The following is a 26,277-nucleotide window of genomic DNA, read 5'->3' as shown; positions in this document are numbered from 1 at the left end:
AGGGGGGGGGTGTGCTTCCTTCTTCTAGTGGCTGCTGCTAAACCTCCCACCAAGGCACAGGAAAGTTCTCCACGGCAAAGATGTGCTTAGGCAAAAATGTCAAGAGTGCTGAGATTGAGAAACCCTCATAGAGAGGGATTAACGTACTCAGGAAAATTTTTCTAAAGCAATTTCATGTTCTAAATGACTTCCCGGTCTGAGGGTTGACACTACATGACAATGTTGGCAGTAAGAAACACAGTGGGATTATTAATTACCACTAATTCTTCTAAGACTACCTAACAATAAAATACCTCTGTTTCCTCCAGCCCCACAACTTGAACAAGCAAGTGTTTACAGTAGATAAGTAGATAATGGCTTTGAAGATTAGAAGACAGTTATGCAGGAAAGCTTTTGTTCTACGTAAATTCATCTAAGAATAAGAATTTCGGAGTTCTGCTTAAAACAAATGCTATTTGGGTTCACTTTCACATGCTGACTTTGAATCAAGGAAATTCGGCCTGGATCAATGCTATAAAATTATTCACTGGAGAGCGTATGTTCATCACTTTTCTGTCCCAAACTCAAATCTTCTTGCTACGTTGGTACAGTGCATCAGGACTTCCAGCCCATCCCCCTGCCACGGGACACAGCTTATTTTCTTAACAATGACCAACCACAGAGCACCAAAGCCATCTTTCACAAAGTGTACATGAATCACTCGACTGTATGCTTGTTCAAAGAGAACAATTACTTTTTCAAAGAGCATTAGGGGAGAGATAGAAGCACTGTCTGATCCTCATTTCACTGAAAGCATTGCAAAGGTGGTCAAAAGAAACAGAAAGTCGAAGCAATTATCAGGTTAGCAGGGTGATGCTAACGTGCTGATCTTGCCTAAAAAAATTTCCACAATTTAAAAATCGCCCTCAAGGGCAATGTGTAGATGTTATGAGCGCACCAGTCAGAAAGACGTAAGTCCAAATGGTTAACAGAGAGAAAAATGTTCAAGTTCATTAGAAGCCCAGAATATGCAAATTACAGCAAAGATTCCCTCTTTAAATTTTATAAACGCACGGAGTTGAAGATAGACTTTTGAAACTAGTGGAAACATGCGCTGTCTACATGGCACTGTTTACCCAAACGGATTATTAAGGTTTTTAAAAATCTTCAAATGGGCGCAGTGAACACTGGGACGACCGAGGGTTGTGTGTTCCACGTCTGACGTGGTAGGTAGGTTGCAGCCAGAGTGTTCTGTCAATCTGGCTGAAATGTGTTTTCTATAGTGAATTGTTCTGCAGAGGTTAATAGTTTGATATGTGTTCTAGAAGGAAACCGTACTCTCAGAATTCACTGCAGCAATTGGGCTTGTTGGCGTGCAGTGTGAGTAAGGGAAGAACATCTCACAATTGCATCATTTGGCTCCAAAACCTCAAACACTCTTCCAATGCTCCCTACCCAAATAGATACATAGGAAAAGAATTAAAATTTTAAAAATTCACCCCCAACCCACGGGGATGAGTACTTTTGGGTTTAAAAACTGGGGTCTTCGCTTGATAAACGAAGAAATGCCCATCTCAGTTTCTTGCTTTCTCTCACTGCAAGCACTAGATGGTGTTAGGCAGAAAGCTAGGTGAGCGCTAATGTCCTTGTCGAGGAAAAGGGGCCGTTTTAGCGCTCTTTGAAATTATTAGCACAAAAACACGTGAAACACTTGACTGTTTTTGGTGGAGATATTCTAGGTGGCTTGGAGGGATGAATCAGAGAAAACAACTTTTCTCTGTTTAGTTCCCAGTTAGCTTCATAGCACCATTATATTACAAAGTGGTTAAACCTATCAGTGTATTTTTTAAAGATTTTTAAAAAACTCATCTCTATACCCAACACAGGGCTTGAACTCATCACCCCAAGAACAAGAGTCCCATGTTCTTCCCCCATCAGTGATTTTAATAACACAATTCCACCGTGACAAAAGAGCAGGGGTTTCTAAGTTAGTGTTAAGAATGCTATATAGATGTTGTAATTTCTCAGAGTAATATTATCCTGACAGTTAGCACCCAGTGGGTTAGCACGCAAGAACAGCAGGAATAACAAAACAGCGTATAAGTAACAACAGCAACGCAAGTCATGAATGGGACAACAAGGCGACAAATAGGGTTAGTTGATCAAGGCAGTGCCTCATGCTTTCCACCACCCGTTCCCCCAGAAAAATAAAACACACTCACAATTTAAAAAGAAAATCAAGAAAAAGGTTTTCTTCAAAGAAGTACTCCCCCTCCATTTGTTTTTCTGCTCTGAAACAGAGAAGTGTCTGCTAGCCGTGGCATTTGCTAAATGAAACATTTCTTGTGATGAAGTTGCATGGCAGGTGGGGGAGAAGTTTAGCCACCTGTTCTCAGACTCATTTGAATTTGAGTGCTAAATCTGTCAAGGTATTTCCTTCCACCCTTGAGAAATAAATTAAAAACTTAAGATGGTAGAAGTTATTCCCCATAGATTTTTCTATAGATTTGAAGCACGCACACTGCCTTGAATTCTAAAGATCTTCTTTTTTAGTTCTAAAGATCTTAACAACCCTCCTACCTCACACAAGTTGGAATCTCAGATATCCACCTTCAACCCTCCCAAACAAAAACTGAATGATACACACACACACACACTCTCTCTCTCTCTCTCTCTCTCTCTCTCTCTTACTCACTCAACTTCCATTAAAGCAATAAGAAATGGTTTTTAAAAAATCAGCAAGAAAATCCCAACTTATGAAATAAGGAAATACATATAAAATAAGCCTGGTATTTTCACAAAAAGGAAGGAAAAAAACCTTAAAGATTTCCAATGTTTTAAAGCTACGTCCCTGTGAAAATGGCACTCACAGTATCATTACACAAAGAAATTACAAATATCATAGCAATTTTTCCTAATAAGACCTAAATTAATTGCTGTTTAAGAAACAATGGAGAACGGGGCTCTTCATGAGGTGCTTGCCTGAAAGAAATAAAAAAAAGATAAAGCTTTGGTTAGCTATTTATTTGTATTTTTTAATGACACAAGTCTAAGTACCTTATTGTCAACTTGCAATGAATTCAGTAATGGAAATCTTTAGCATGTAGCCTATAAAATGGAGGCTAATCTTTCCAAGGCTTTCTTTGTGCTACAGCAATACCAGAATCCACAAAAGAGAAAAATGCTTGGTTCAAGGTGATAGGGTCAGACTGCAAAATGACTTTCTAAAGAGGCTTCTTATATGCATGTGTCTGTCACATTTAAAATAAAATCACAATAGTAAATAGCTGATGTCAGTTTTAACATAGGAATAAGATCGTTTACCCCAGCACCTGCTATGTACTGGGCATTGTGCCAAACGCATTCTCTGGGCTACTTAATCCTCAGAGCAATCCCATTTTCAAGATAGGAAACTGAAGCTCCGAGAGTTTAAGGCTTCACCATGAATCTGGAAACTACGATTTGAACTTGAGTCTGATCCCAGAACCCGTAATGTTCCCATTACACCAAGCCTGAAAAAAATAGAAAGAAAGAAAGAGAAAGAAAGACAGATAGACAGACAGGACCTAAGCAATTGTCATTTCAATGCTTAATTGATAAATGCAAGCAAGATCTCAGAAAGACACATTCTGTTACAGGAAAGTAATTTTTTTTTTGGTTGGATTAATTCAGTCTAAAAGCATGCACTTTTCCCACTTCCATAAAAACAATACCAATGCTAAAGATTTCTCATGCCATTCTTACGACACATGGAGGGTAAGGAGGTAGCCTATCTCAGGATATAACTCAGATCAAATTTAGGGAGAACTCTCCACTACTGATACCAACATTTAAGGGAACACATTCTGAATTCCAAAGCCACCCATCACTATCACAGAAATAGCACTACAACACAGATGAGGGAATCGGGCTAAACAAATGGAATGACAAATGATCCTCCATTAGATAACTATGACAGGATGAAAGTTAATTATCCAATGCATAAAGCATTTGCACTGAGTATCTCAATCCTGTCCCTGAAAAACTTTAAAGTTAATGTTTGTTCCCTCTATCTACCATATTTGAATACTTTAGTCTTTCTTCATCTTGTAAAATTGATATACCACTTAAACAATATCAAGCCTCATGTATCTGGACCCAGAAAATTCTTCTGTTTAGAATCTTGGTTCATATACTGTTTCTCCTTCTTCACATTTTTAAAAAAGATTTTATTTATTTGAGAGAGAGAGAGAGGGATAGTGAGCAAGCAAGCATGAGTTGGGGGGAGAGGAGAAAGGAGAGGGAGAAACAGACTCCCTGCTGAGTCGGGAGCCAGAGGTGAGGTTTGATCCCAGGACTCTGGGATCACAAACTGAGCCAAAGGCAGATGCTCAACTGACTGAGCCACCCAGGTGCCCCTCATTCTTCATATTTCTTATTAATATTGTACTAAAGGCTATAGATAGATAGATACATACCTGAAGTTGAGAGAAATGAGTAAGTGAAAGAATTCCTTCCTAAATGTCGATTCCATACCTACTATATATAAAATAACTAAGTCAAAACCCCCATTGCCGTACAAAGCCATACAGGGTAAGAGAGTCCACAAGAGATAGTAGTATAGGGAGACGGCAATATGTAGTTGTGAGCTTGGGAAAACAGCATGTGCTCCCATCACTGTCAATAACCCCCTTCCCAGGACACAGGGAAAATAATAGTTACAATCGCTTGGCCACGCATAAGCCCTATGTAGGGAAGACCCACCCTACAACCAGCACCAGGCCTACCATTGAGAAGTCTAGCTGTACTTAAGGCAGGGAGCATACCTCCTTCTTCTACCCCCAAATGAAGAAACTATAACGGGAGCCCCAGTACCCTGGCCAACTTTCCTTGAAGGAGTTTTTTGCTTTTGCTCCCAGAAGATTTGTTAACCAAGGTGTAATTTACTTCTATTATCTGTAGCCCACCAACTTTGAAATTTGACTGTTGCGCTATGGTGCATTTCTTTTACTTTTTTTAAAAATTTTTTATTTAGTTATTTGACAGACAGAGATCACAAGTAGGCAGAGAGGCAGGCAGAGAGAGAGGAGGAAGCAGGCTCCCCACTGAGCAGAGAGCCCAATGTGGGGCTCGATCCCAGGACCCTGGGATCATGACCCAAGCTGAAGGCAGAGGCTTAACCCACTGAGCCACCCAGGTGCCCCGCTATGGTGCATTTCAGTGGAAGAGCATGTTATTAAAGAATTGGGCTTCTGCCTGCCTAAAATGTCAGTTTATTAAATACTTAAACATCCAAGTTACCCAATTTTTTTGAGTTTATTATAAAGGCAGATTTCCACAAACTCAAAACAAATTAGAAATCACTGAGATAAGTCTCTTTGGGAACAGAAGAATCATTAATCAAGTGGTAAAAATCCTATCCTTTTCTGTCTTTTCTGAATTTCCTAGTTATATTCAACTTCATAGTCAATAATTCATGACCAGATCTTAAGGGAATGTTTATTTCTCTTTTAAAAGGAAACATGACAAAAAACCCAAAGAGTAAGACTTTTAAACTTACAAAGTAATAGCGGATTGCATTTGGTTTTAAGAATTATAATTGGCAGCTCTGAGTCTCACTGCCTCTCTGTCTTTAAAGCCTGTAATAATGTAACAAATCTCAACCTTGGTTTTGCAAGGACCTAGAGGCACCTCTAATCATTTCAATGAATATGATAAAAATTTCAGTATTGAATCAATCATGTTTTAATACAGCATGTTTAGTGCGATGTAATCAAATCAATATTTCGATATCACAACCAGTATTTTTCAGACAGGGCAAGGTAATACAAGAAAAAGTAACAGACAACATACCCTCAACCGCATGAATCTGGGAATTACACTTCTTTTAAGCTCATCTCAGGATGATGCTCCAAAAATGGAGCAAAGAACCAAACGGAAGCCAAGAACCAAATTTGCATAATATTTCCTATTAAAATTATTTTCCATTTTTTACACCTCCGTGTAACCATTAATTTTTTTATGGGGGGGAGGCAGAGGGAGAGGGAGCGAGAGAATCTTAAGCAGGTTCCGTGCCCACTATGTGAGCCCAACATAGGGCTGAATCTCACAATGCTAAGATCATGACCGGAGTTGAAATCAAGAGTCAGACACCCAAATGACTGAGCCACCCACGTGCCCCAGGTGTTCTTTTTCTTCATAAAACTCTGAGTTAACTCTCTTGTGCTATGCATACATAACCACTGCCTACCTCTCTCAAGTTGTTAGGAGATGCAAAAAATGTTTACTGTCCTTTATAGCCCACCCACCTACCCACAAATTCAAGTATCATAGTCTAAGGGTTAAAATGAAGTTTTTAGCCTTAGAAATGGCTTCTGGTTTTTCTCCTCAAATACCATCAAGATCCACCACTTTCCTGGACTGCTAGAAAACTATTTGAGCAAGTTGATAATGTTCAGTTCCGTATCACAAGGCTATTTCAAGAACCAGCTACAGACAGCTCTGCTGATATAACAAAAAAGCTCTACAAAAATACTTTTGTAAGTTTTTTTCCACAGCGCAGTAACAATACGGAAGGACTCCTTTGGGGAAAGTATTTATGGACCATGACTCTATTTGTTTACTTTAAATATTAAATATTCCTTTTAAACAAATTATTTATTTGCCAGAAAGAGAGTGCGGGAGAGAGAGTGTGCATGGGAACACAAGCAGGGGGAGTGGGAGAGGGAGAAGCAGGCTTCCAGTTGAGCAAGGAGCCTGATGTGGGACTCGATCCCAGGACCCTGAGATCAGGACCTCAGCTGAAATCAAGAGTCAGATGCTTGAGTGACTGAGCCACCGAGAAGCCCCTAAGTAAGAATTTTAAGCAGAAGATAATCAGAGCACTCTCAGACTGCGTGTGTATGTGTTTTGCAGAAGCCAGTTAGGAATTGTGAAGGAGTAATGAAGTACTGCTTTGATCTGTTTGAAGTAAGTAGGAAAGAGGGATATTAAGCAAGAAGACAGAAGCTTCCTTTCCTTCCTTCCTACCGTCTTTCACTTTTTTATTTAAAAAGTTTAAGATTTTGTTTATTTGACAGAGAGAGAACACAGCAGGGGGAGCAGCAGAGGGAGAGGGAGAAGGAGACTCCCTGCTGAGCGGGGAGCCCGATGCAGGGCTGGATCCCAGGACTCTGGGATCGTGACCTAAGCCGAAGGCAGACTCTAAGCCGACTGAGCCACCCAGGCACCTCCCTATAGTCTTTTAAACCGGTGCTTCACACCCCACTTTATAATTTCTGACTCTCAGAGTATAGGTGAGAAGGAGACAGGGGAGAATCACCAAGTAGGTACGGAGAATAAAGAATCAAGGTGTTAAAATTCTGCCCAGCTAGTTGGAAAATGCTGCTATACACTACTTCCCTCACTCACCCCATCTACACCAGCTACTTCTTGAAGCAGTAAGTCATTTTTTCCTTTTTATTTATTTATTTTAAAGTCTTTATTTATTTATTTATTTAGACAGAGATCACAAGGAGGCAGAGAAGCATGCAGAGAGAGAGAGAGGGGAAAGCAGGCTCCCTGCTGAGCAGAGAGACCAATGCGGGGCCTGATCCCAGGACCCTGAGTTCATGACCTGAGCCAAAGGTAGAGGCTTAACCCACTGAGCCATCCACATGGCCCCAGTAAGTCATTTTTAATCTCCAAAATCTAATCTTTTCATAGATCCCACTTTAAAGAGAACATTGGTTTATTTAAATGTACTCTCAATGGAAACCAATTCAACTACATAGTTCTTAAAGAGTTTATTTTATTAAAGGGGCACCTGGGTGGCTCAGTGGGTTAAGCCGCTGCCTTCCGCTCAGGTCATGATCTCAGGGTCCTGGGATTGAGTCCCGCATCGGGCTCTCTGCTCAGCAGGGAGCCTGCTTCCCCTCTCTCTCTCTCTGCCTGCCTCTCCATCTACTTGTGATTTCTCTCTGTCAAATAAATAAATAAAATCTTTAAAAAAAAAAGATTTTATTTTTTAAGCAATCCCTACACCCAATATGGGGCTCAAGCTCACAACCCCAAGATCAATGGCACGTTCCACCAACCAAGCCAGCCACTGCCCCAGACTACGTAGTTCTCAGTGATGGTTTTGGGAAGCTTGGTCAGACAGAAGAAAGTTCAGGAATCTAAGTGTCATGCATTCAAGAGAGCCATAGATAGGATATTTTGGATTCTAGAAGAAAATCGTTATCATCAAAGTATTTTAATCATCTTTGACTCCTGTTTCTTCCCAATCTCCTATGTCCAGTCAACTGTCAAAATACTACTGAATATCTCTCAGTATGTTCCTATCCTTCACTTCTCTATACTGTCACTGTCCCTACACCATGCTTCTGGCATCTATTACTTCTTATTTGGATTTGGTTATTAATATAAAGTACATATTTGTCACATCATAGCTACTTCACATCCTGTGACTGTATTTATAACTCTGAAAGTCACTTTCTTGCTCAAAAGTATTCAATGACTCCTCACAGCCTCCTGAACAAAAACCAAATCCCACACTTGGGTTCAAGGCTTCTTTATTAGCCCTCTTTAACCTAATATGCATTCCAGCAAATAATTCAAAATAAATATATATTTAATGGTTAGAATATAAATAAAAACCCCAATCTATCAACTGTTTTGTTTTAGAGTATGTTGTTTTCATTCATCATAACAGCTATGACTTATTTCTATTGTTAACCAAGTAATGTGTAAAAACCATTTATTTTAAATATTTTTATTTTTTTAAGATTTTATTTATTGATTTAGAGTGGGGGGAAGGGCAGAGGGAGAGGAAGAGAGAGAGAGAAAATCTCAAGCAGACTCCATCCTGAACTCAGAGCTGGACGTGGGGCTCGATCTCACAACCCCAAGATCATGAGCTGAGCTGAAATCAAGAGTCAGACACTTAACTGAATGAGCCACCCATGTGCCCTTTTGTTTATTTTTTTTTCAATTTGCATTCCAGTGTAGTTAACATACAGTGTTGTGTTAGTTTCCGGTGTACAACAGAGTGATTCAATAGTTCCACAGATTACTCAGCGCTCATCACGGTAAGTGTACTCTTAATCCCCTTGACCTATTTCAACCACTCCCCGCTGGTAACCATCAGTTTGTTCTCTATAGTCAAGAATCAGTTTCATGGTTTGTCTATCTCTTTCTTCTCCTTTGTTCATTTCTTTTGTTTCTTAAATTCCACATATGAGTGAAACCATATGATATTTGTCTTTCTTGGATTTATTTCACTTAGCATTACACTCTGTAGATCCACCCATGTTGTTGCAAATGGCAAGATTTCATTCTTTTTTTTTATGATTGAACACTATTCCGGTGTGTGTGTGTGTGCATGTACTTGCGGATGTGTACCATACCATCTTTATCCATTCATCCACCAATGGCTGCTTCCATAGTTTGGCTCTTGTAAATAATGTTGTAATAAACATAGGGATGCATGTATACCTTCGAATTAGTGTTTTTACATTCTTTGGGTAAATACCAGTAGTGTAATTACTGGATGGTACAATAGCTCTATTTTTAATTTTTTGAGGAACCTGCATATTGTCCTCCACCCTGGTTCTACCATTTTGCACTACCAGGAACAACATACAAGGGTTCTCTTCTCTCCACATCCTCACCAACAGTTGTTGTTTCTTGTGCATTTGATTCTGGATCTTTCTAAATGGTGAGAGGTGATAGCTTATTGTGGTTTTGATTTGCACTTCCCTGATGATGAGTGATGTTGAGTTATCTTTTCATGTTTCTGTTGCCTATCTGGATGTCTTCTTTGAAGAAAACATGTGTTCATGACTTCTGCCCATTTTTTAATTGGATTATCTATCTTTTTGTTATTGAGTTATGTAAGTTTTTAATATATTTTGGATACTAACCCTTTATTGGATGTGTAGTTTGCAAATATCTTCGCCTATTCATTAACGTTGTCTTTTAATTTTGTTGGTTGTTTCCTTTGTTGTGCAGAATCTTCTTATTTTAATATAGTCCCAATAGTTTATTTTTGCTTGTGTCTCCCTTGCCTCAGGAGACATACCTACAATGTTTTAAACATTTTTGATATAAGGACAATCTATTTAATTTAAACCTAATATTTGCTAAACCTGGGCAAATAGGCTGAAGTCCTTTTAAGTATAAAACAATTAAGTCAAGTAAATATGGATGATTTTTTGAATACTAATTTTAAATTCATGTCTCCTAAGCCTTAGTCACAGATCCTTTCTTCCTAGTCTTCCATTCCTTTTTTCAAATTAGACGCACAAAACATGTTATCATTCAAGTGCAAACATACAAGCTTTAAAACGTAAATTTGTCTAAAATAGTTTTTCCCATTGTGATAAAGAATATGTGAAAACAAGTCAAATCACTCTTGAGTCTAAGAGTGATTTGCAGTCTTGGAACAGATTATAATCTTATTCTCTTTATCAAATTACTATTTGATGAACCATGACTAAAGTATTCTGGTCATTGGTAAATTGCTTCTACTAAAATTACTTTCAGTCTGTGCCAGCATCATGGTATTTATCAGCAAGCAAGAAACGGAATCAGGATTTTGGATTAGTTTTTTTCATAGGAAAGATAGGCATAACTTACTCTCTAATGAGACTGTGATATATTAGATTACTGCATTTATCAAATGAAGAAATTCAACTCTCTTAAGGGAATGATCTGCACAGGGCTACAGACCTAAAAATGGCTCTCTCTAAGTTCATTCATCTAACTCAGGGTTTACAGAGTACTTGCCATAGTGCTTGACCTATAGGTCAAGACAGGTAAACAGACAGCAGGCAGAACACTTGCTTGTAAAGAAGTCACAGTAAAAGAAATAATATGCACCACACCCAGTGCTCCATGCAATCCGTGCCCTCCATAATACCCACCACCAGGCTCACCCAACCCCCCACCACCCTCCCCTCCAAAACCCTCCGTTTGTTTCTCAGAGTCCACAGTCTCTCATGGTTTGTCTCCCCCTCTGATTTCTCCCAACTCACTTCTCCTCTCCATCTCCCCATATCCTCCATGTTATTCCTTATGTTCCACTAGTACGTGAAACCATATGATAATTTACTCTCTCTGCTTGATTTATTTCACTCAGCATAATCTCTTCCAGTCCTGCCAATGTTGCTACAAAAGTTGGGTATTCATCCTTTCTGATGGAGGCATAGTACTCCATTGTATACATGGACCACATCTTCCTTATCCATTTGTCCGTTGAAGGGCATCTTGGTTCTTTCCACAGTTTGGCAACTGTGGCCATTGCTGCTATGAACATTGGGATACAGATGGCCCTTCTTCTCACTACATCTGTATCTTTGGGGTATTTTAAAAGCTTGTTTGTCCCAGATTACATCACATCATTTGAAAAAAAAAAAAAAGGCAGTCTCTAACCACACCTGTCCAAGTAGTCCAGCAATGTGTCTATAAAAAATACTCTGATGATCCAGGTCTCCCGTCTCCTTAAGATCAAAATGTTGGTTTGTTTAGCTGTGAATCATTCAGAAATGATTACATACACACAACCTTTGTAGGAAAGTGCTCATAATGAATGAAAATTGTTTAATTTTGGTTGTGCTAAGGGACTGGATAGCCAATTCACAACCTCGAACAGCCACATACTTTTCAAAATTTTGTTTCAATTTTTGTGGGTCCATTCAAAGTAAAGCTAGGTTAGACTAAGTGAGTTAATAAGGAATTGAGTGAGTTAATTGCAGAGAAGAGAAAAGCTCCAATGTAGGCTCACTTAAAAGTCAAATCTAGTTGAGGATTTTGTAGTAAACCAGTCTTAAACATTAATTTGTAATACAGTTGATGGAATGGGATAAACTAATAAAAAGGAAATATAAATTAAGAATAGGTTGAGTCATCAAATACAACCATGCAGGAAGGAAAAGTGATTGAACATGAATATCACATTCTCTTCCAAGGTATAAAGGTATGACAAAGAGTAATTGGTGAGGTTACTTCTAGCTCTTGGATTCAGAGAACTCTCACTGCATATGATAATTACATTTTTTAAAAAAAGATTTTATTTATTTATTTGACAGAGAGAGATCACAAGTAGGCAGAGAGGCAGGCAGAGAGAGAGGAGGAAGCAGGCTCCCCGCTGAGCAGAGAGCCCGATGCGGGGCTCGATCCCAGGACCCATGACCTGAGCCGAAGGCAGAGGCTTTAACCCATTGAGCCACCCAGGCACCCTCCCCCCCACCTTTTTTAAAGTAAGCTCTACACCCAATGTAGGATTTGAACTCATGACCCCAAGATCAAGACTCACATGTTCTACCGACTGAGCCAGCCAGGCACAGTCTTTTTTAAAGTATGATATTTTTAAGATGGCATGGTCTTATCCCACTGATGAGTGCAAGCAAAGTATTTTTGGAACTAGGGAAGCAAAACGTGAACATGGAAGATGTTACAGGGCAAGCTGTAGGGGAAAAGAAAAGGTAATTTAGAATTTCTAAGAATACTTGGCAGTGAGAGACTTCAATGTGGGAAGGAAAAAGGGGGAGAGAAAAGGGACAGACATATGGCATAAGACATATGGCATAGTTCAGTAGCCCACGAACACCCAACAGAACTTGACCTACAACCTATCATTTTCATGATGTTTCCTTCTCAAATGTTAGTGCTGTAAAATATAGTAAGTGCTCAAGCCTTTTAAATAAAAAATTCAGTCAAGCCCCTATACCTTCCATAATAGAAAGGAAACAGTGTCCAGAGAATTAAAAATACCCACTTCTGAGTCCAGAACAATCCCACACTCACCCCCAAGTTTAGAAATGGCACTTTTGGGGCACCTGGGTGGCTCAGTTAAGTGTCTGCCTTCGGCTCAAGTCATGATTCCAGGGTCCTGGGATCCAGATCCTCATCGGGCTCTCTGCTCAGCTGGAAGCCTGCTGCTCCCTCTGCCCCTCCCCTCCCCCACTCATGCTCATGTGCATGCGTGCTCACTTGCTCTCTCTCTCTCTCTCTGAAAAAAATAATGGCACTTTTCTGGCCATAATGACTTGCAGGAGAATCCAGTTTAATGCTCAAAGGCTGAGTGGTATAGACAGTCTCCATTTGTGCTTTTACTGTTCCTATTTCACAGGTATTAACAAAGTAACATCTAGGTTTCAGTGTTTTCCTCTGCACTACACACTGAAGGACATGAGCATGGCAACAGTCATATAATTGTAATGCTATCACCAGCTAAATTTTGTTTTTTTTTAATAAACATATAATGTATTTTTATCCCCAGGGGTATAGATCTGTGAATCGCCAGGTTTACACACTTCACAGCACTCACCATAGCACATACCCTCCCCAATGTCCATAACCTCAGCCCCCTCTCCCAACCCCCCTCCCCCCAGCAACCCTCAGTTTGTTTTGTGAGATTAAGAGTCACTTATGGTTTGTCTCCCTCCCAATCCCCTCTTGTTTCATTTATTCTTCTCCTACCCCCTTAACTCCCCCATGTTGCATCTTCACTTCCTCATATCAGGGAGATCATATGACAGTTGTCTTTCTCCAATTGACCTATTTCGCTAAGCATGATACCCTCTGGTTCCATCCACGTCGTCGCAAATGGCAAGATTTCATTTCTTTTTATGGCTGCATAGTATTCCATTGTGTATACACACCACCTCTTCTTTATCCATTCATCTGTTGATGGACATCTAGGTTCTTTCCATAGTTTGGCTATTGTAGACATTGCTGCTATAAACATTCGGGTGCACGTGCCCCTTCGGATCACTACATTTGTATCTTTAGGGTAAATACCCAGTAGTGCAATTGCTGGGTCATAGGGTAGCTCTATTTTCAACATTTTGAGGAACCTCCCAGCTGTTTTCCAGAGTGGTTGCACCAGCTTGCATTCCCACCAATAGTGTAGGGGGTTCCCCTTTCTCCACATCCTCGCCAGCATCTGTCATTTCCTGACTTGCTAATTTTAGCCATTCTGACATCACCAGCTAATTTTTTTAAGCAGGTTCCATACTGGGCATGGAGCTTTATCATGAGGCTTGAACTCAGGACCCCAAGATTGAGACCTGAGCTGAGATCAAGAGTTGGAGGCTTAACTGAATGAGCCCCTAGGTGCCCCATGCCAAGTCATTTTGTAGTATCTTTTTAAGAACTGTTGAAGGTTCTCCCCAGCTTATATTATCTGTATGACTTTCCAAGACATGTGAGGGCCTTGTAGTTGTTAAATATGACTTTCTTATAGCCTTCATGTTTTATCTAATTCTGAAGGGTGCTCCAAATACAATGAAAATGTTTTGAGAAAGTGGAAAGGAATGCAGAGTCCTTTGAAATGTTTTCTTTAATTCATCAGTACAATAAAACACAATATCAACCAACTTGTATGACGTACTCATTTTAGAAGGCTCTAATATGAACAGAGTAATTCCAAATGTATCTGCCTGTTACATATAACCTTCTTAAGAAAAAAAATTCTATGATTTTTTAAAGATTTTATTTATTTGACAGAGAGAGATCACAAGTAGGCAGAGAGGCAGGCAGAGAGAGAGGAGGAAGCAGGCTCCGTGCCCAGCAGACAGCCCGATGCAGTACTCAATCCCAGGACCCTGAGATCATGACCTGAGCCGAAGGCAGAGGCTTAACCCACTGAGCCACCCTGGCGCCCTTCTATGATTTTATTCCAAAGATGGAGGCTGGGTGGCTCAGTTGGTTAAGCATCTGACTCTTGGTTTCAGCTCAGGTTGTGACCTCAGGGTCATGAGATCGAGCACCACAATGGGCTCTGAGCTCAGCACAGAATCTGCTTGAGATTTTCTCTCTCCCCTTCTGCTCCTCCCCCAACATACTCTCTCAAGTAAAGAAATAAAATCTTTTTTGGAAAAAAAAAGGTGGCACTAATGCTTATTAGCTTTTAAAAGGCGACTTGAACCATGAAAATCAACTCAGAAACAGCCTGCATTTTAAGATGCCAAATCAATAATAAAGTTCGAAATGATTAGCATCTTAGTTTGAACCCACATCTGCATTTTATGTGTTTGTGTATACTTGCACATTTGATATATACCTTTGTGCTTATTTTACAGGACTTGGGAGCATAATACCAGTTTTAACAGTAGAACTGGCTTTCATGATACTTTGAACAGCATCCCAGATCATAATGCCGTGCCTGCCGAATTCTACTTTTTAGTATGATTTCCAGGAAATCATCACTTCAGAGTTTGAGAACTGCCTGGTTATGTCTGAATTATTAGAATTTTCAAGAGCAAAGTCACTGCTGCACAGATTAACAAATTTGGCTAGAAATAAAAATGCAAAATTTGGGGAACCCCTCCTGTATTCTCCAGGCAGGCCCAGTCTAGTCACATGAGCCCTCAGAAGTAGAAGAGGAAGGCAGAAGAGTGGGTCAGAAAAAGATTCATGTGAAAAGGAGTTTGGCCATTGTCAGTGTTAAATATGGAAGAAAGGAGTCACAAGCCGAGACACGCAGGCCATCTGTAGAAGCTGAGATCAACTCTCAGCTCCCAGCCAGCAAGAACACAGGACTGTTGGTGGTCCTACAATGGCGAAGTACTGAGCTGTGCCAGTGACCCTAATAAGTGGGGAATGGATTCTCCCCTGGAGTCTTTCATGTGAACACAGCCTTGCTGTCACCCTTATTTTAACCCAGGGAGACCCATACCAGATTTCTGAGCTAAAAAACTATAAGATAATAAATTAGTGAGGTTTTAAGCCATGAATTTGCAGTGATTTAATATGACAGCAAGGAAACGCATACAGACTTCTTTTTGAGTGCTTGTGTGCGATTAAGCAATGGGACAATAATGTCTATCAGAAAATACTAAGCACACAGCCCAGGGAGTACCCTAGGAAAGCACTAAGAAGAGCCTAAAAGGTAGAGCACCTTCCACAGTGGCTGATTACCACGGTGGATGGGAGGACGTGGGGAGTCAATGAAGGTAGAATGGTGCTTTAAGAGAAATAGGAAACAGGGGCACCTGGGTGGCTCAGCCCATTAAGCGGCTGCCTTGGGCTCAGGTCATGACCCCAGGGTCCTGGGATGGAGCTCTGGCATCCATCCGGCTCCCTGCTTGGCAGGGAGCCTGCTTCTCCTTCTCCTCTGCCTGCCTCTCTGCCTACTTGTGCTCTCTCTCTGTCAAATAAATAAATAAAATCTTTTAAAAAAATGAGAGAAACAGGGAAAGGTGAAGTGAATCTTGATACCTTGATCAGCAAAGGAAAGATAATTGCTCCAACATTTTCCTACAACTTCACCACTTGCCAGTACAGTCAAGGAAAGCTGACTTCTTCTTAAGCTACCACCCAACTCAAAAAAGCTTACCTCATTTATCGTACTTCCTTGTTCTTCTGACCCTAGTGAGATATTATCTAATTAACAGCTGGCATGAAAGTAGCAGAAGTTGACAAAAACAAAACGGCATCAGAGAAGTTCAGGGCTTTGAAATGAAGCGGACCTGCGTTTGTATTCTCACTTCGCCTCTTCCGTGGAGCGTGATACTGAGCAAGCTAACCTCTCTGAACCACTGTGCCCAGGTGTAAAACAGAGAAGACTTCCTTGGATAGAGTGTTTGGGAGACAGACTGCAAAGTGCTTAGTGTTTTTATAGGAGCACTCAGCAAACTATATTAGATTTAGCTCTGTTAAACCAGGACAGTTCTTAAAAACTGCAAACAAATACATTTCACATGAAATGTATAATATTGGTCTTAGAGGCTAGATTCAAATTTTAAGCTCCTGGAGTCCTGAAAGTTGTTTTTTTTTGTTTTTTAAAGATTTTATTTATTTATTTGACAGAGAGATCACAAGTAGGCAGAGAGGCAGGCAGAGAGAGAGAGGGAAGCAGGCTCCCCGCTGAGCAGAGAGCCCGATACGGGACTCGATCCCAGGATCCTGGGATCATGACCTGAGCCGAAGGCAGAGGCTTTAACCCACCGCACCACCCAGGCGCCCCCTGAAAGTTGTTTTTATTGACCTTTTTCTTAGGGAAGAGTAAATCATTGCTTTTTACTATTTGAACCATATCCCAAGACATACTCTCCAACAAGGTAGAGATCCTCTTACCGTAGCATACCATAAATGAGGCAGCATTGGATAAAAGCAACATATATCCTCATCATGGGAAGTCACACCAGTGAAAATATTTTACTCTAACTGACAACAAAATATAGTTTTATTTTTCACTAAGATGACATCCTAAAGGCTGGGGTCAAATTATTGCTGCTTGAAACGTAAAATATGTACACTTGTGCCCTAGAAAGCACCTATGCCCCATACAATTTACAGGGTGATATTCTGTTCCACTTGTTTAAAAAGGCTACTATCAAGTTCAAACATAAACTGGTTCACTTTCCATTCCACATACTGTGCACTTTAAAATCTGGTATCTTCATGGAACACTACATCAAAAACTAATGAGGTACTATATCATATAACATAATACAAATCAAATTTTTTAAAAATCTGGTATTTATTTTGGGGGCACCTAGCTGGCTTGATCAGCAGAGTATGCAACACTTGATCTCAGGTCTGTAAGTAAGTTTGAGCCCCACATTGGGTGTGCAAGTTACTTAAAATTAAAATCTTTAAAAGAAAATTTTTTAAAAATCTGGTATCTCTTTTTCAGTTCAGGTCTTCATATTTAGCTCAGACACATTTCTCTTCTATAGTGTTTTCATTTTCTTTTTTTTTAAAGATTTTATTTATTTATTTGACAGAGAGAGAGAGATCACAAGTAGGCAGAGGCAGGCAGAGAGAGAGAGACAGAGAGAGAGGAGGAAGCAGGCTCCCCGCTGAGCAGAGAGCCCAATGCGGGGCTCGATCCCAGGACCCTGAGATCATGACCTGAGCCAAAGGCAGAGGCTTTAACCCACTGAGCCACCCAGGCACGCTGTATTTTCATTTTCTGTTAAGTCCATTATCAATACTGAAAGTACAGTAAAGAAAAATTAACCTGATTATCTTGGATCAGAATTTTCATACCAGTAAAATACATGAAGCAATTTAATTGTTCGTGAATAAAGATGGGATGGAAAGACAGTAACTTTGAGTGACTGCGAGGACTATGCCCCTAATGCCCAGCAGAGTTATGCCGGGCCCGTAACAGGTGTGAGTAATTCTACATATTACAGTCAGTATACAAGGTGAGTGGAAAAGAGCTGAGCACTTTAAAAAATGGGTTACTCAGCAATTTCTTTAGGTACTGATTCCCCAAGAATCGTACACTGACACCACCTTTTTCTCATGGTCTTGAGGAAATAAAGCAATTCCTGGGGGCTACCATTTCAATTCAAAATATCATCAGGCATAGTGTTTATAATTCTTGGCTCTTAACCACAAGGTAAAGTCATTAACACAAATTCTTGCCTCTTACTTCTTTCTTTCCCCTCCCCCTAACTCGGCCCTACTTGGCTTCTCATCTAAATAGACTAACTTTCAAGCAGAATGTCTGGAATCCTCAGAATTCTTAGTTAACTCCAGACTTCCTGTGAGGCTCCAAGAGATTTGCATTTCTGCCACTTCCCTATGAGGCAAGTGTTTTGAGGGGTACCTGGAAGTCCCACTGAAGTAGAAAAAAGAAACAATGCATCCAGAGAAATGCTTGACAAGGAAAATTCTTGGAAATCTCTGAAAGCATCAGAAATACTAGCTTTCTGGCTTGCAAGTTTCTTTTGTGCGATATTCTAGAGTAACATTAAATGGTTTCAAGAGGTCTTTTAAAACACACACACAATTGGCTCGAGGACAAGATTCTAACTCCCCTTGCACATGGCAGGCAGGCTTCCCCTGACTAAAAATTCTGAAGTAGCAAAGAGAATCCACACGGACTAGGAGGAGCAAGCCGCCCATTCATGAACCTCTGGAGAGGAAGTCTGTAAACTCGGAATTCACCACGGAACAGTGTGGATCCTGTGATTAAAAATGATACAATCTCAGTCAGACAAGCAGAAGGTCTGTATATAAGGAGAAAGGTGTCTTCTATTCAGACCACACAGGGAGCGCTGCTTTGGGATGTAATCTCTGGTATAAAGATTAACATGAAAAAAGCGGGCCAGGTGACAACAACCAGCAGAGCAAAGGGTCTGGAAAACATGTCATACAAGCAAGGGTTAAAGAAAGAGATATCCAGGCTTGTAGGTAGTACAGAAAAGAAAGATTTTTTTTCTATCCAGGTCCAAAAGGCTACGTGAGGATCTGGAGATAAAAGATTTAGGAAAGATTTTGCTCAGCACAAGAAGAGCTGTCCACGTGTGAGAGGTGCTGCCTTGGTGAGGTAGTGAGCTATCTGTCATTGATGGTGATCAAGGAGAATGTTTCTTACCACCTTTCAGAGGTGTCGCAGAAAGGATGCCTGCTTTAAAGGGGGTTTAGATTCTCTAATGACCTCTAAGGTCATCTTTAGCTCTAGGGTTTTCCATTAATGTGTGTTAAGCTAGCCCTTCTGTAGGCTCAGACAATAGAAATTCCCCAAGGACATGCCACCAAAGTTACGCACTCACACTAAATGGTTCTTAGGCGATGTTTATGTTATTTCTCCACATAATTTCGTTAGAGTGAGAATTTAGTAAAAACAAATTAAGCAGACATATAAAAGTTTATGTGTGTGGTAACTGTGAAAGGAGTTACATATATTCTTTTCTAATTTGAGATGATGAATTTAAGAAGTATTTTGCCAACTATAACATGACTTCTAAAACGAGGTTTTATTATAATCATTAAATAAGAACAAAAGACAATCTTTGGGAACGGAAGACATGTCAAATTTTGAAAATGCCTGTTTTTATTCTCTTTTTTTGAATCACCCATAAACCAGGGATGCTTATACAGGCTGCGCAGTCTTTCCTCAGGAAATCTAGAGACTGAATTTTAATGATACGATGATAGAAAACAATTGCTATAAAGTACTATGCTGTTGATATTTACTACAAACTCTATTTTACATATTAAACAAAATAACCGTAAACAGGAAGCTGACCAAAGCCAAATAAATACGTTAGCTTAAGGTGCACAGGTCTAACACTCATTCTACACTCATTGTCTTCTAGCTTGAGAAAGGGAAAATTTCAAATGAAAACATCCCATCGTGGCTTGCTAGAAAATTCCCTGCTACATTGCACTGCTTAATTCCTACCCATTGTCTTCTTCTTTAGTGCCACAGCATTGTTATCAAAACTTACAGCTTGTGAAAAAAGATAAAAGGATTGCTAATGCTAATCCTGATCTATTTCAGCTGCCCTTAGAAATTAACAATACATTAACCCTCTAACAGTAGCCTGAAGGAACCATTTGCTGTTTTAAAACACTGAATACCAAAACACCAGAAAACCACTTAGATGTGACTGCCCTTTCAGTTTTATTAATTTAGGCAAAATGACAGGTTAATTTATAGGGTTCACCCCTGTCAAGAAGGGAGTCTTTACTAATTCAGTTTACACTGACCAGGAGATCCTCCCTCAGGCTAAGGCTGAACTTCAACCTACTGTGGAACAGAGTGTAACACAAACACGTCACTCAGGTTTCTATTAAGATGGTCCCTTCAGAATTCGGTATGGATGGCACACCACCTTGCAAGGGTTCCAAACGGAAGCTGAGGGAAGGCTCCATCTAACCAGTAAAGACTAAGCATTTGGTAACCAAGCCGCCTGAAGGCCAAAGGATTTTTTTTCCTCCATCTTTTGTCTTTAGGGTACTCCCACTATTCCTGAATCAGAGGATAACACAACTCGAAGAGCAAAGAAAGAGCGTTTATGCTATAGAAGAGACGATTCTCCTTAATATCGCCATCAACATTGTCCTCATCATCGATCAGTCTTGAATATATGGACAGGTTGAGCCTCTCATTCAAGTTTTCCACAAGAAAGAAGGCAAACGTGGATTTGAAATCCACAAGGGCAAAATCGCCTTTCTGTTTAATGCTTGCAGTAAGTGAAACATTGTCTGTTGTCCCTTTCACAGGAGTAGCAAGCACTACACACCTAAGCGACATCTACCCTGGGCTGAGAACGAGACCACAAGGAGCCTTTATATTTTTTCCATATTTGCTCAATTGCTACGGCACATTTTTACTACAGCCCCAAAGATTTTTATTGACATTTCATTCTTTGAAAAATGACCCAAATCCTTGATGAAAACCATGGAATGTGTTATTTGACAAATCACAATAAATATTGATACAATACTACAAACCAATACTGATGCGACTCAAGAAAACATACAAAAAAGGTGTTTCTCGGAACTGTCCAGAATTCTGTATTCCAGATAATACTGTAAAGGGTTAGATATAATTTCATAGATCAACTCTAAAATATCACAACTTGCCAAAAAGTCAGAATTAAACTATTCCATTTCAAGGCAAAGACTTTAGACCCAAAGACACAAATAACTATTTAACCCAACAACTGTGAGAGCAAACATAACGTTACTTGACCCAGTTTTCTAACTTAGTCTTTGTGATTTTTGAAAGTGGAAATTATGCTCAACTTAGGTATCATTTTGTGTGCAGAAGTGTTGTGGAATATAAAGAAGGTCTGATGAGAGCGTGTTACACATGGTATTTTTATTTCTGGCCAAGTAAGGCGATGAACTCCAACCTGAAACAGTCAAAAACTAAGCAATGTATTTTAGAAACCAGACTTATATTCCCTAAGCCAGTCTTTTCCTATATTTAACATATTTTCCCTGTGTATATTGATATGATATTTAAAATGCCATATTAATTTGTTTATAAGGAAAAATAAGTTAAGGCCAATTTAATAACAGACTGTGACAATGTCAAAATGTTGTAACCTAACACTAGCCCATCAAATGCACTTTCCCATTCTACCTCTGTGTACTACCAGCAATCAACATCAACATGTAAGATGTGTGGTATTTTCCAGCTTCTACCATCTAAATCAATTCACTCACATCATCAGGTCAAAGAGGCGAGTACTTAAAAGGAAGAAAGTGATTCATTACAGATGCTGTATTAAGCTGTACCTGAGCCTGTGGCTAGTATGAATTAATAAAATATACATTTTTTTAAGCATCTCTAAAAATCTAGCCACAGTAGGAGCTACAGTTTGGATCCTCTGTATGGTGAAATAGAGGAGGAACACCAGACTCATTAATAGCCATTATTAATTGTACCCTACTGATTTCAAGTTTGGGAGGGCGTATGTTTTATTTTGTTTTTACAATGAAGTTGCTTTTGGTAAATCTTTGCTCATTTCTCACCAGCTAGGATTCAGAAAGTCAACAGGCACATCACATTTTCTCAAATGATTTGAAGGAGCTCCATTAACTTGTCACCTCAATTAACTTGTCACCTCCATTAATTTGTGCTTTTGACAAATTCAGCTTTTGAGAAACAAATAGAGCTGATCTTTTTTTCCCTTTTCTTTCACAAATCTAACTTAAAATTTTAACTCTATGGGAAAAGTCAAACAAGCAAACAGATAAAATCATCTGAAGCACTTCTAAGGAAGAACATAAAAAATAATCTGAAAATGACATGATGTCAGAATTTCACTCTAAAATGTCCTCATTTTTCAAAGCTTTCTAGGGAATCACTTCCTTTGGGCTGAGAGCACCAGCACAGTTCCTCAGCAGCTGAAAGCTTTTCAAAGAACCAGATAAGACACCACTGTGCTTCTGAACCTCATATAAAACAAGAACTAATAAAATGGCAACTCACCGGCTTTCTAAACACATAATTAACCTAAAGCAGGAAGAATTTTCCATAGCTTTTCTACTGAAAAATACTGTTAAGGAAATACAGTTAGAACAGGCTTCTACTCCAAAAGCTTTTCGTATGCTAATATTTAAAAAATAAAAATTTAAAAAAGGTCCAGCTTTCCATTACTCCTTCCCCTACCGAAAGCTGGGGGAAAAAAGATCATAGAGAGTATTTTAAAAGATTTCATTATATCGCCTGGATTTTGTTTCTAAGGCAACAGTTTGCAAATTTAAAAACTCAGATTTTAAAAAATTCTAGTAAGACTTCCCAATATATTTTAGTATATATTTACTTAAAATAAATTTCTAAAACAGGCATTTGTAGACCATACTTTTCAACTCTATGTATGTAGATAACTATTGACAGAACTAGAACTTGCACAAATTTGAACTTACACTTCAGAACCGGAATTATAAAACTGGGAGAGATAGAACATTGAACTTATTAATATGCTTACACAAGTATAAAAGTCCTAGTTACAAGGCTCATTTTCTGATCAATGTGTTAACTCCGAATGTTTCCAATTGATCCAAAAATTATAGAGAGCATTTCCCTTCACCAGCAGTGTTTAGTGCCACTACACAAAAGAAGTCATCTTAAATATTTCAGCTACACAAAAATTCGAAACAAAACCCAACCGGCATAAAACATGAAAGTCTATCCTTAGGCAATTCCTTAGGTATAGCTTTAGACTTGTACATTAGTAATCTGATGACCATTAAGCACATTAAATGAAAATAAACATCAACTCCTAGGACAAGCAACAGAAGGTAAAACGTGGGCATGCCAATATATTTCATTTGATTTTTTACACTTGTGGGTTTGGGGATGTTGCTGTTCGGGATTTTTTTTTTTTTTTACCCCGTTTGCCACAAGGTTGATTCAGGAACGAAACCCCACTTTAATATCCTCTTTTCTCTCACTTACATGTATGCTGGAGAAAGTGGAGTTGACCTGGATGTTTTAAGCACAGGAACTGGGAATTTCCAGATAGCAGGAGAGCTCGTTTTCCATTTCAATGGCATGTTGTCACCACGGTACTACAATAACAGTAAACAGCGTTTCCATAACAGACTACCAACTAGGACTTCCATTCCACACTGTCCCGACACAGCAGCGAGCGACTGCAGCGAACAAGCAAGCCATCTGCCTTTGCCCTTAACACCGAAGCCTCCGATCTGTAAAACAGGGCTGCAAGGTACCTCCTTTAAACCCTCCTGTCCCCTAAAGCAATATGAGGATTCTATCGTTCTAACTCAACAATAGTGCCACCTCGTTAGGAAAGCGTTGACTGCAGTATATATATATATATATATATATATATATATATATATATATATATATATATGCCTGCACCCTGCAGACCACACAATGCAGCTTTATTTAATAAAAGCAGCTGGGGTTTTATTTTGTTGTTGTTGCCGTCGGTTTAAGCTGGCATTACCATTGTTCTGCCTTAACAGGGATACTGCAGCGCTGTACTCGATTCTGCACCTATTAACCTGATTTCTGACCAATAGTAGAAGGAAAAAAAAAAAGATGGGTTTTGTATGAAAATGAAACAACATACCTACTCAGAATACACTTGTCATCCTCTGAACATTCTTCTTTCGAGCTGCAACAATACAAATGGGATATAAACCTCAGCATAGCCTTAGGCCACAGCTAATAGAGATCAGTGACTAAATTCGGCAGCCTGCTCGCCTCCCGTGCGAGCTCCGGCCACACAATACAAGAATGCCATTATGGGAAAAGCCCGTTTAGAAAAATGCCCGTCTCTCTGTTTTCCAGTTAGAAGAAGGCAAAATATAAGAACAAGCATGAACTGCTGCAGAACTCTGCACGCTCTTCTAGTGGCTTCTGATTCAAGTTGCTCTCCTTTCCCTATTCTTATCTCCAAGCCGGGATGAGCAGAATCTCATCCATTTACAACATGCCGTGGTAACACGAATATCACTCTGTCTTCTGCAGCGGAGAAGTACAGAGCAGCGTGTTCTTAATAGCAGTCCTCCAAGGGACGCTATCAACAATCTAATTCAATGCTGCCCTCCCCTTCTTCTCTCCCCCTTTCCCCTCCCGTTCGGCTCCCCTCCCTCCTCCTCCCCCCACCCCCAAACAGCTCACAAATTGCCTAGAGGAGAGACCAATGCTGCTGGCCAAGCAGGTGTCCAGCAGGGACCATTCCAAAGCTCAGCGGCAGTCCCGTAACCTCTAGGGGCTAGCGACTGACAAGGAGATTGAAATATTCAAGCTGCCGTCAAAGGCAACTTGAGATACTTCATGAAAGCCCTGGCAAATACATGGTTCATCCGTATCATTTTAAAATACTGCCGGAAAACAGCCTTGCAAGTGCCCCGAAAGTGGCTGGCTATTGTAAGTTTCTCTTTAAAGCTCCAAAGTCACACATTTCCTTCACAATTCTAAGAAGTGAGAATAGGAGAGGCTGGTATTATGCTGGACTCTTTATTTACGGGCTGATGTCAGGCAAGTCGCCATCACTAAGCATCTACCTTCATAGCACACCCTTCTACCTCTGCCTAAAAACAGATTTATCCTGCCTTCACCACTGCGAGCTTAGTAAAAGCAGACCGTCCTCAACACAGAAGCCACTATCTTTAACCAAAAAAAAAAAGCGCCGCAGTGACAAACAGCTCATATTTACTTTCAGGTCTGTGTGCAAACAATAAACTTGTGCTTCTAACTTCAGTGGCTGGCTTTCGGATACTCCCTCCGAATTATTCCTAGTTTTTAAAAAGACTGAGACTTGGTCCCTTAAGAGGTTTCTCATTTGTATTCAAAAAGCACAGATGGATGTTACCATAGGAAGAAACCACCTTCAAAAATTCCACAATATAGAATTGAATATACCAGAAATGCAGTGTGAAATGAGCTCCAGGTAATTACAAATACCTTCCTTGAAGATACACATCAATATTCAAGCGAAGAGTATTTTCCTATGACGGCCACCCATACATGTATATGCAGTATATACACACACCACATGCATACACACATCTCTGGAGAGAAAGCTTATTTTGAAAGATGGACCAGTAATGCATAAACTTCATTACATAGTAGGTAGATGTCAGCCATCACTAACTCACAAATAATTTGTATTCAGTGGACCATATGCAAGCACTCCCAAAAAACCCAGGCAAGCAACTTAAAAAGTTAAATTGTATTTCTCTTTTTAGTAGTCACACACAGAACTGTCTCATAAAATTCTTCGAAGAAATCAGAGAAAGGAGTATTTATCCATACCTTAAAGAGGAAAATACATTTAAGAGGTAAAAACAAAAGAAAAACCCACTAATACAAATAAATCATAGTCAATATTTTACATTACAAAGCTTTCTATAATAATGCTTAATAGGTATGGAGCAAAAAGGTCCCAGGTTCAACAACCAGCAGTTCCAACTTGTTGGAAAGCCCCTGAACAAAACACACACATATACACGCACACACACACTCATCAAGCAAGTTTGGAATGTCCCATTCCAAAAATGTAAAGCATTCTCAGTTACAAATATAAAACGTAAGACAGTTACAAACTAGCTATATGTAGCAAAGAGGTGATGTTTTGGAAAGGAAATTCAACCACCTTT

General features: G+C 39.6%; 1 protein-coding gene across 4 annotated transcripts in view; it reads right to left on the bottom strand.

Annotated features, from left to right (window-relative positions):
• KLHL13 (kelch like family member 13) overlaps positions 1–26,277 on the bottom strand; it is a 200,232-nt gene that overhangs the window by 45,243 nt on the left and 128,712 nt on the right. The window contains exon 1 of one of the 4 annotated variants that reach the window (XM_044234326.1): positions 24,243–24,401. The exons of 2 other annotated variants lie outside the window; for them this stretch is intronic. In XM_044234326.1, coding sequence (XP_044090261.1) covers positions 24,243–24,322 — 80 coding nt within the window. In that variant the 5' untranslated portion in view covers positions 24,323–24,401. Of the gene's footprint in view, positions 1–23,599; positions 23,881–24,242; positions 24,402–26,277 lie in introns of those variants that run through there. One more of the 4 variants, XM_044234325.1, reaches the window with a different exon arrangement.

This window comes from Neovison vison, chromosome X (assembly GCF_020171115.1).
Source record: "Neovison vison isolate M4711 chromosome X, ASM_NN_V1, whole genome shotgun sequence".
NCBI classification, from domain to species: domain Eukaryota; kingdom Metazoa; phylum Chordata; class Mammalia; order Carnivora; family Mustelidae; genus Neogale; species Neogale vison.
This window is presented reverse-complemented; position numbering and strand designations above follow the sequence as displayed.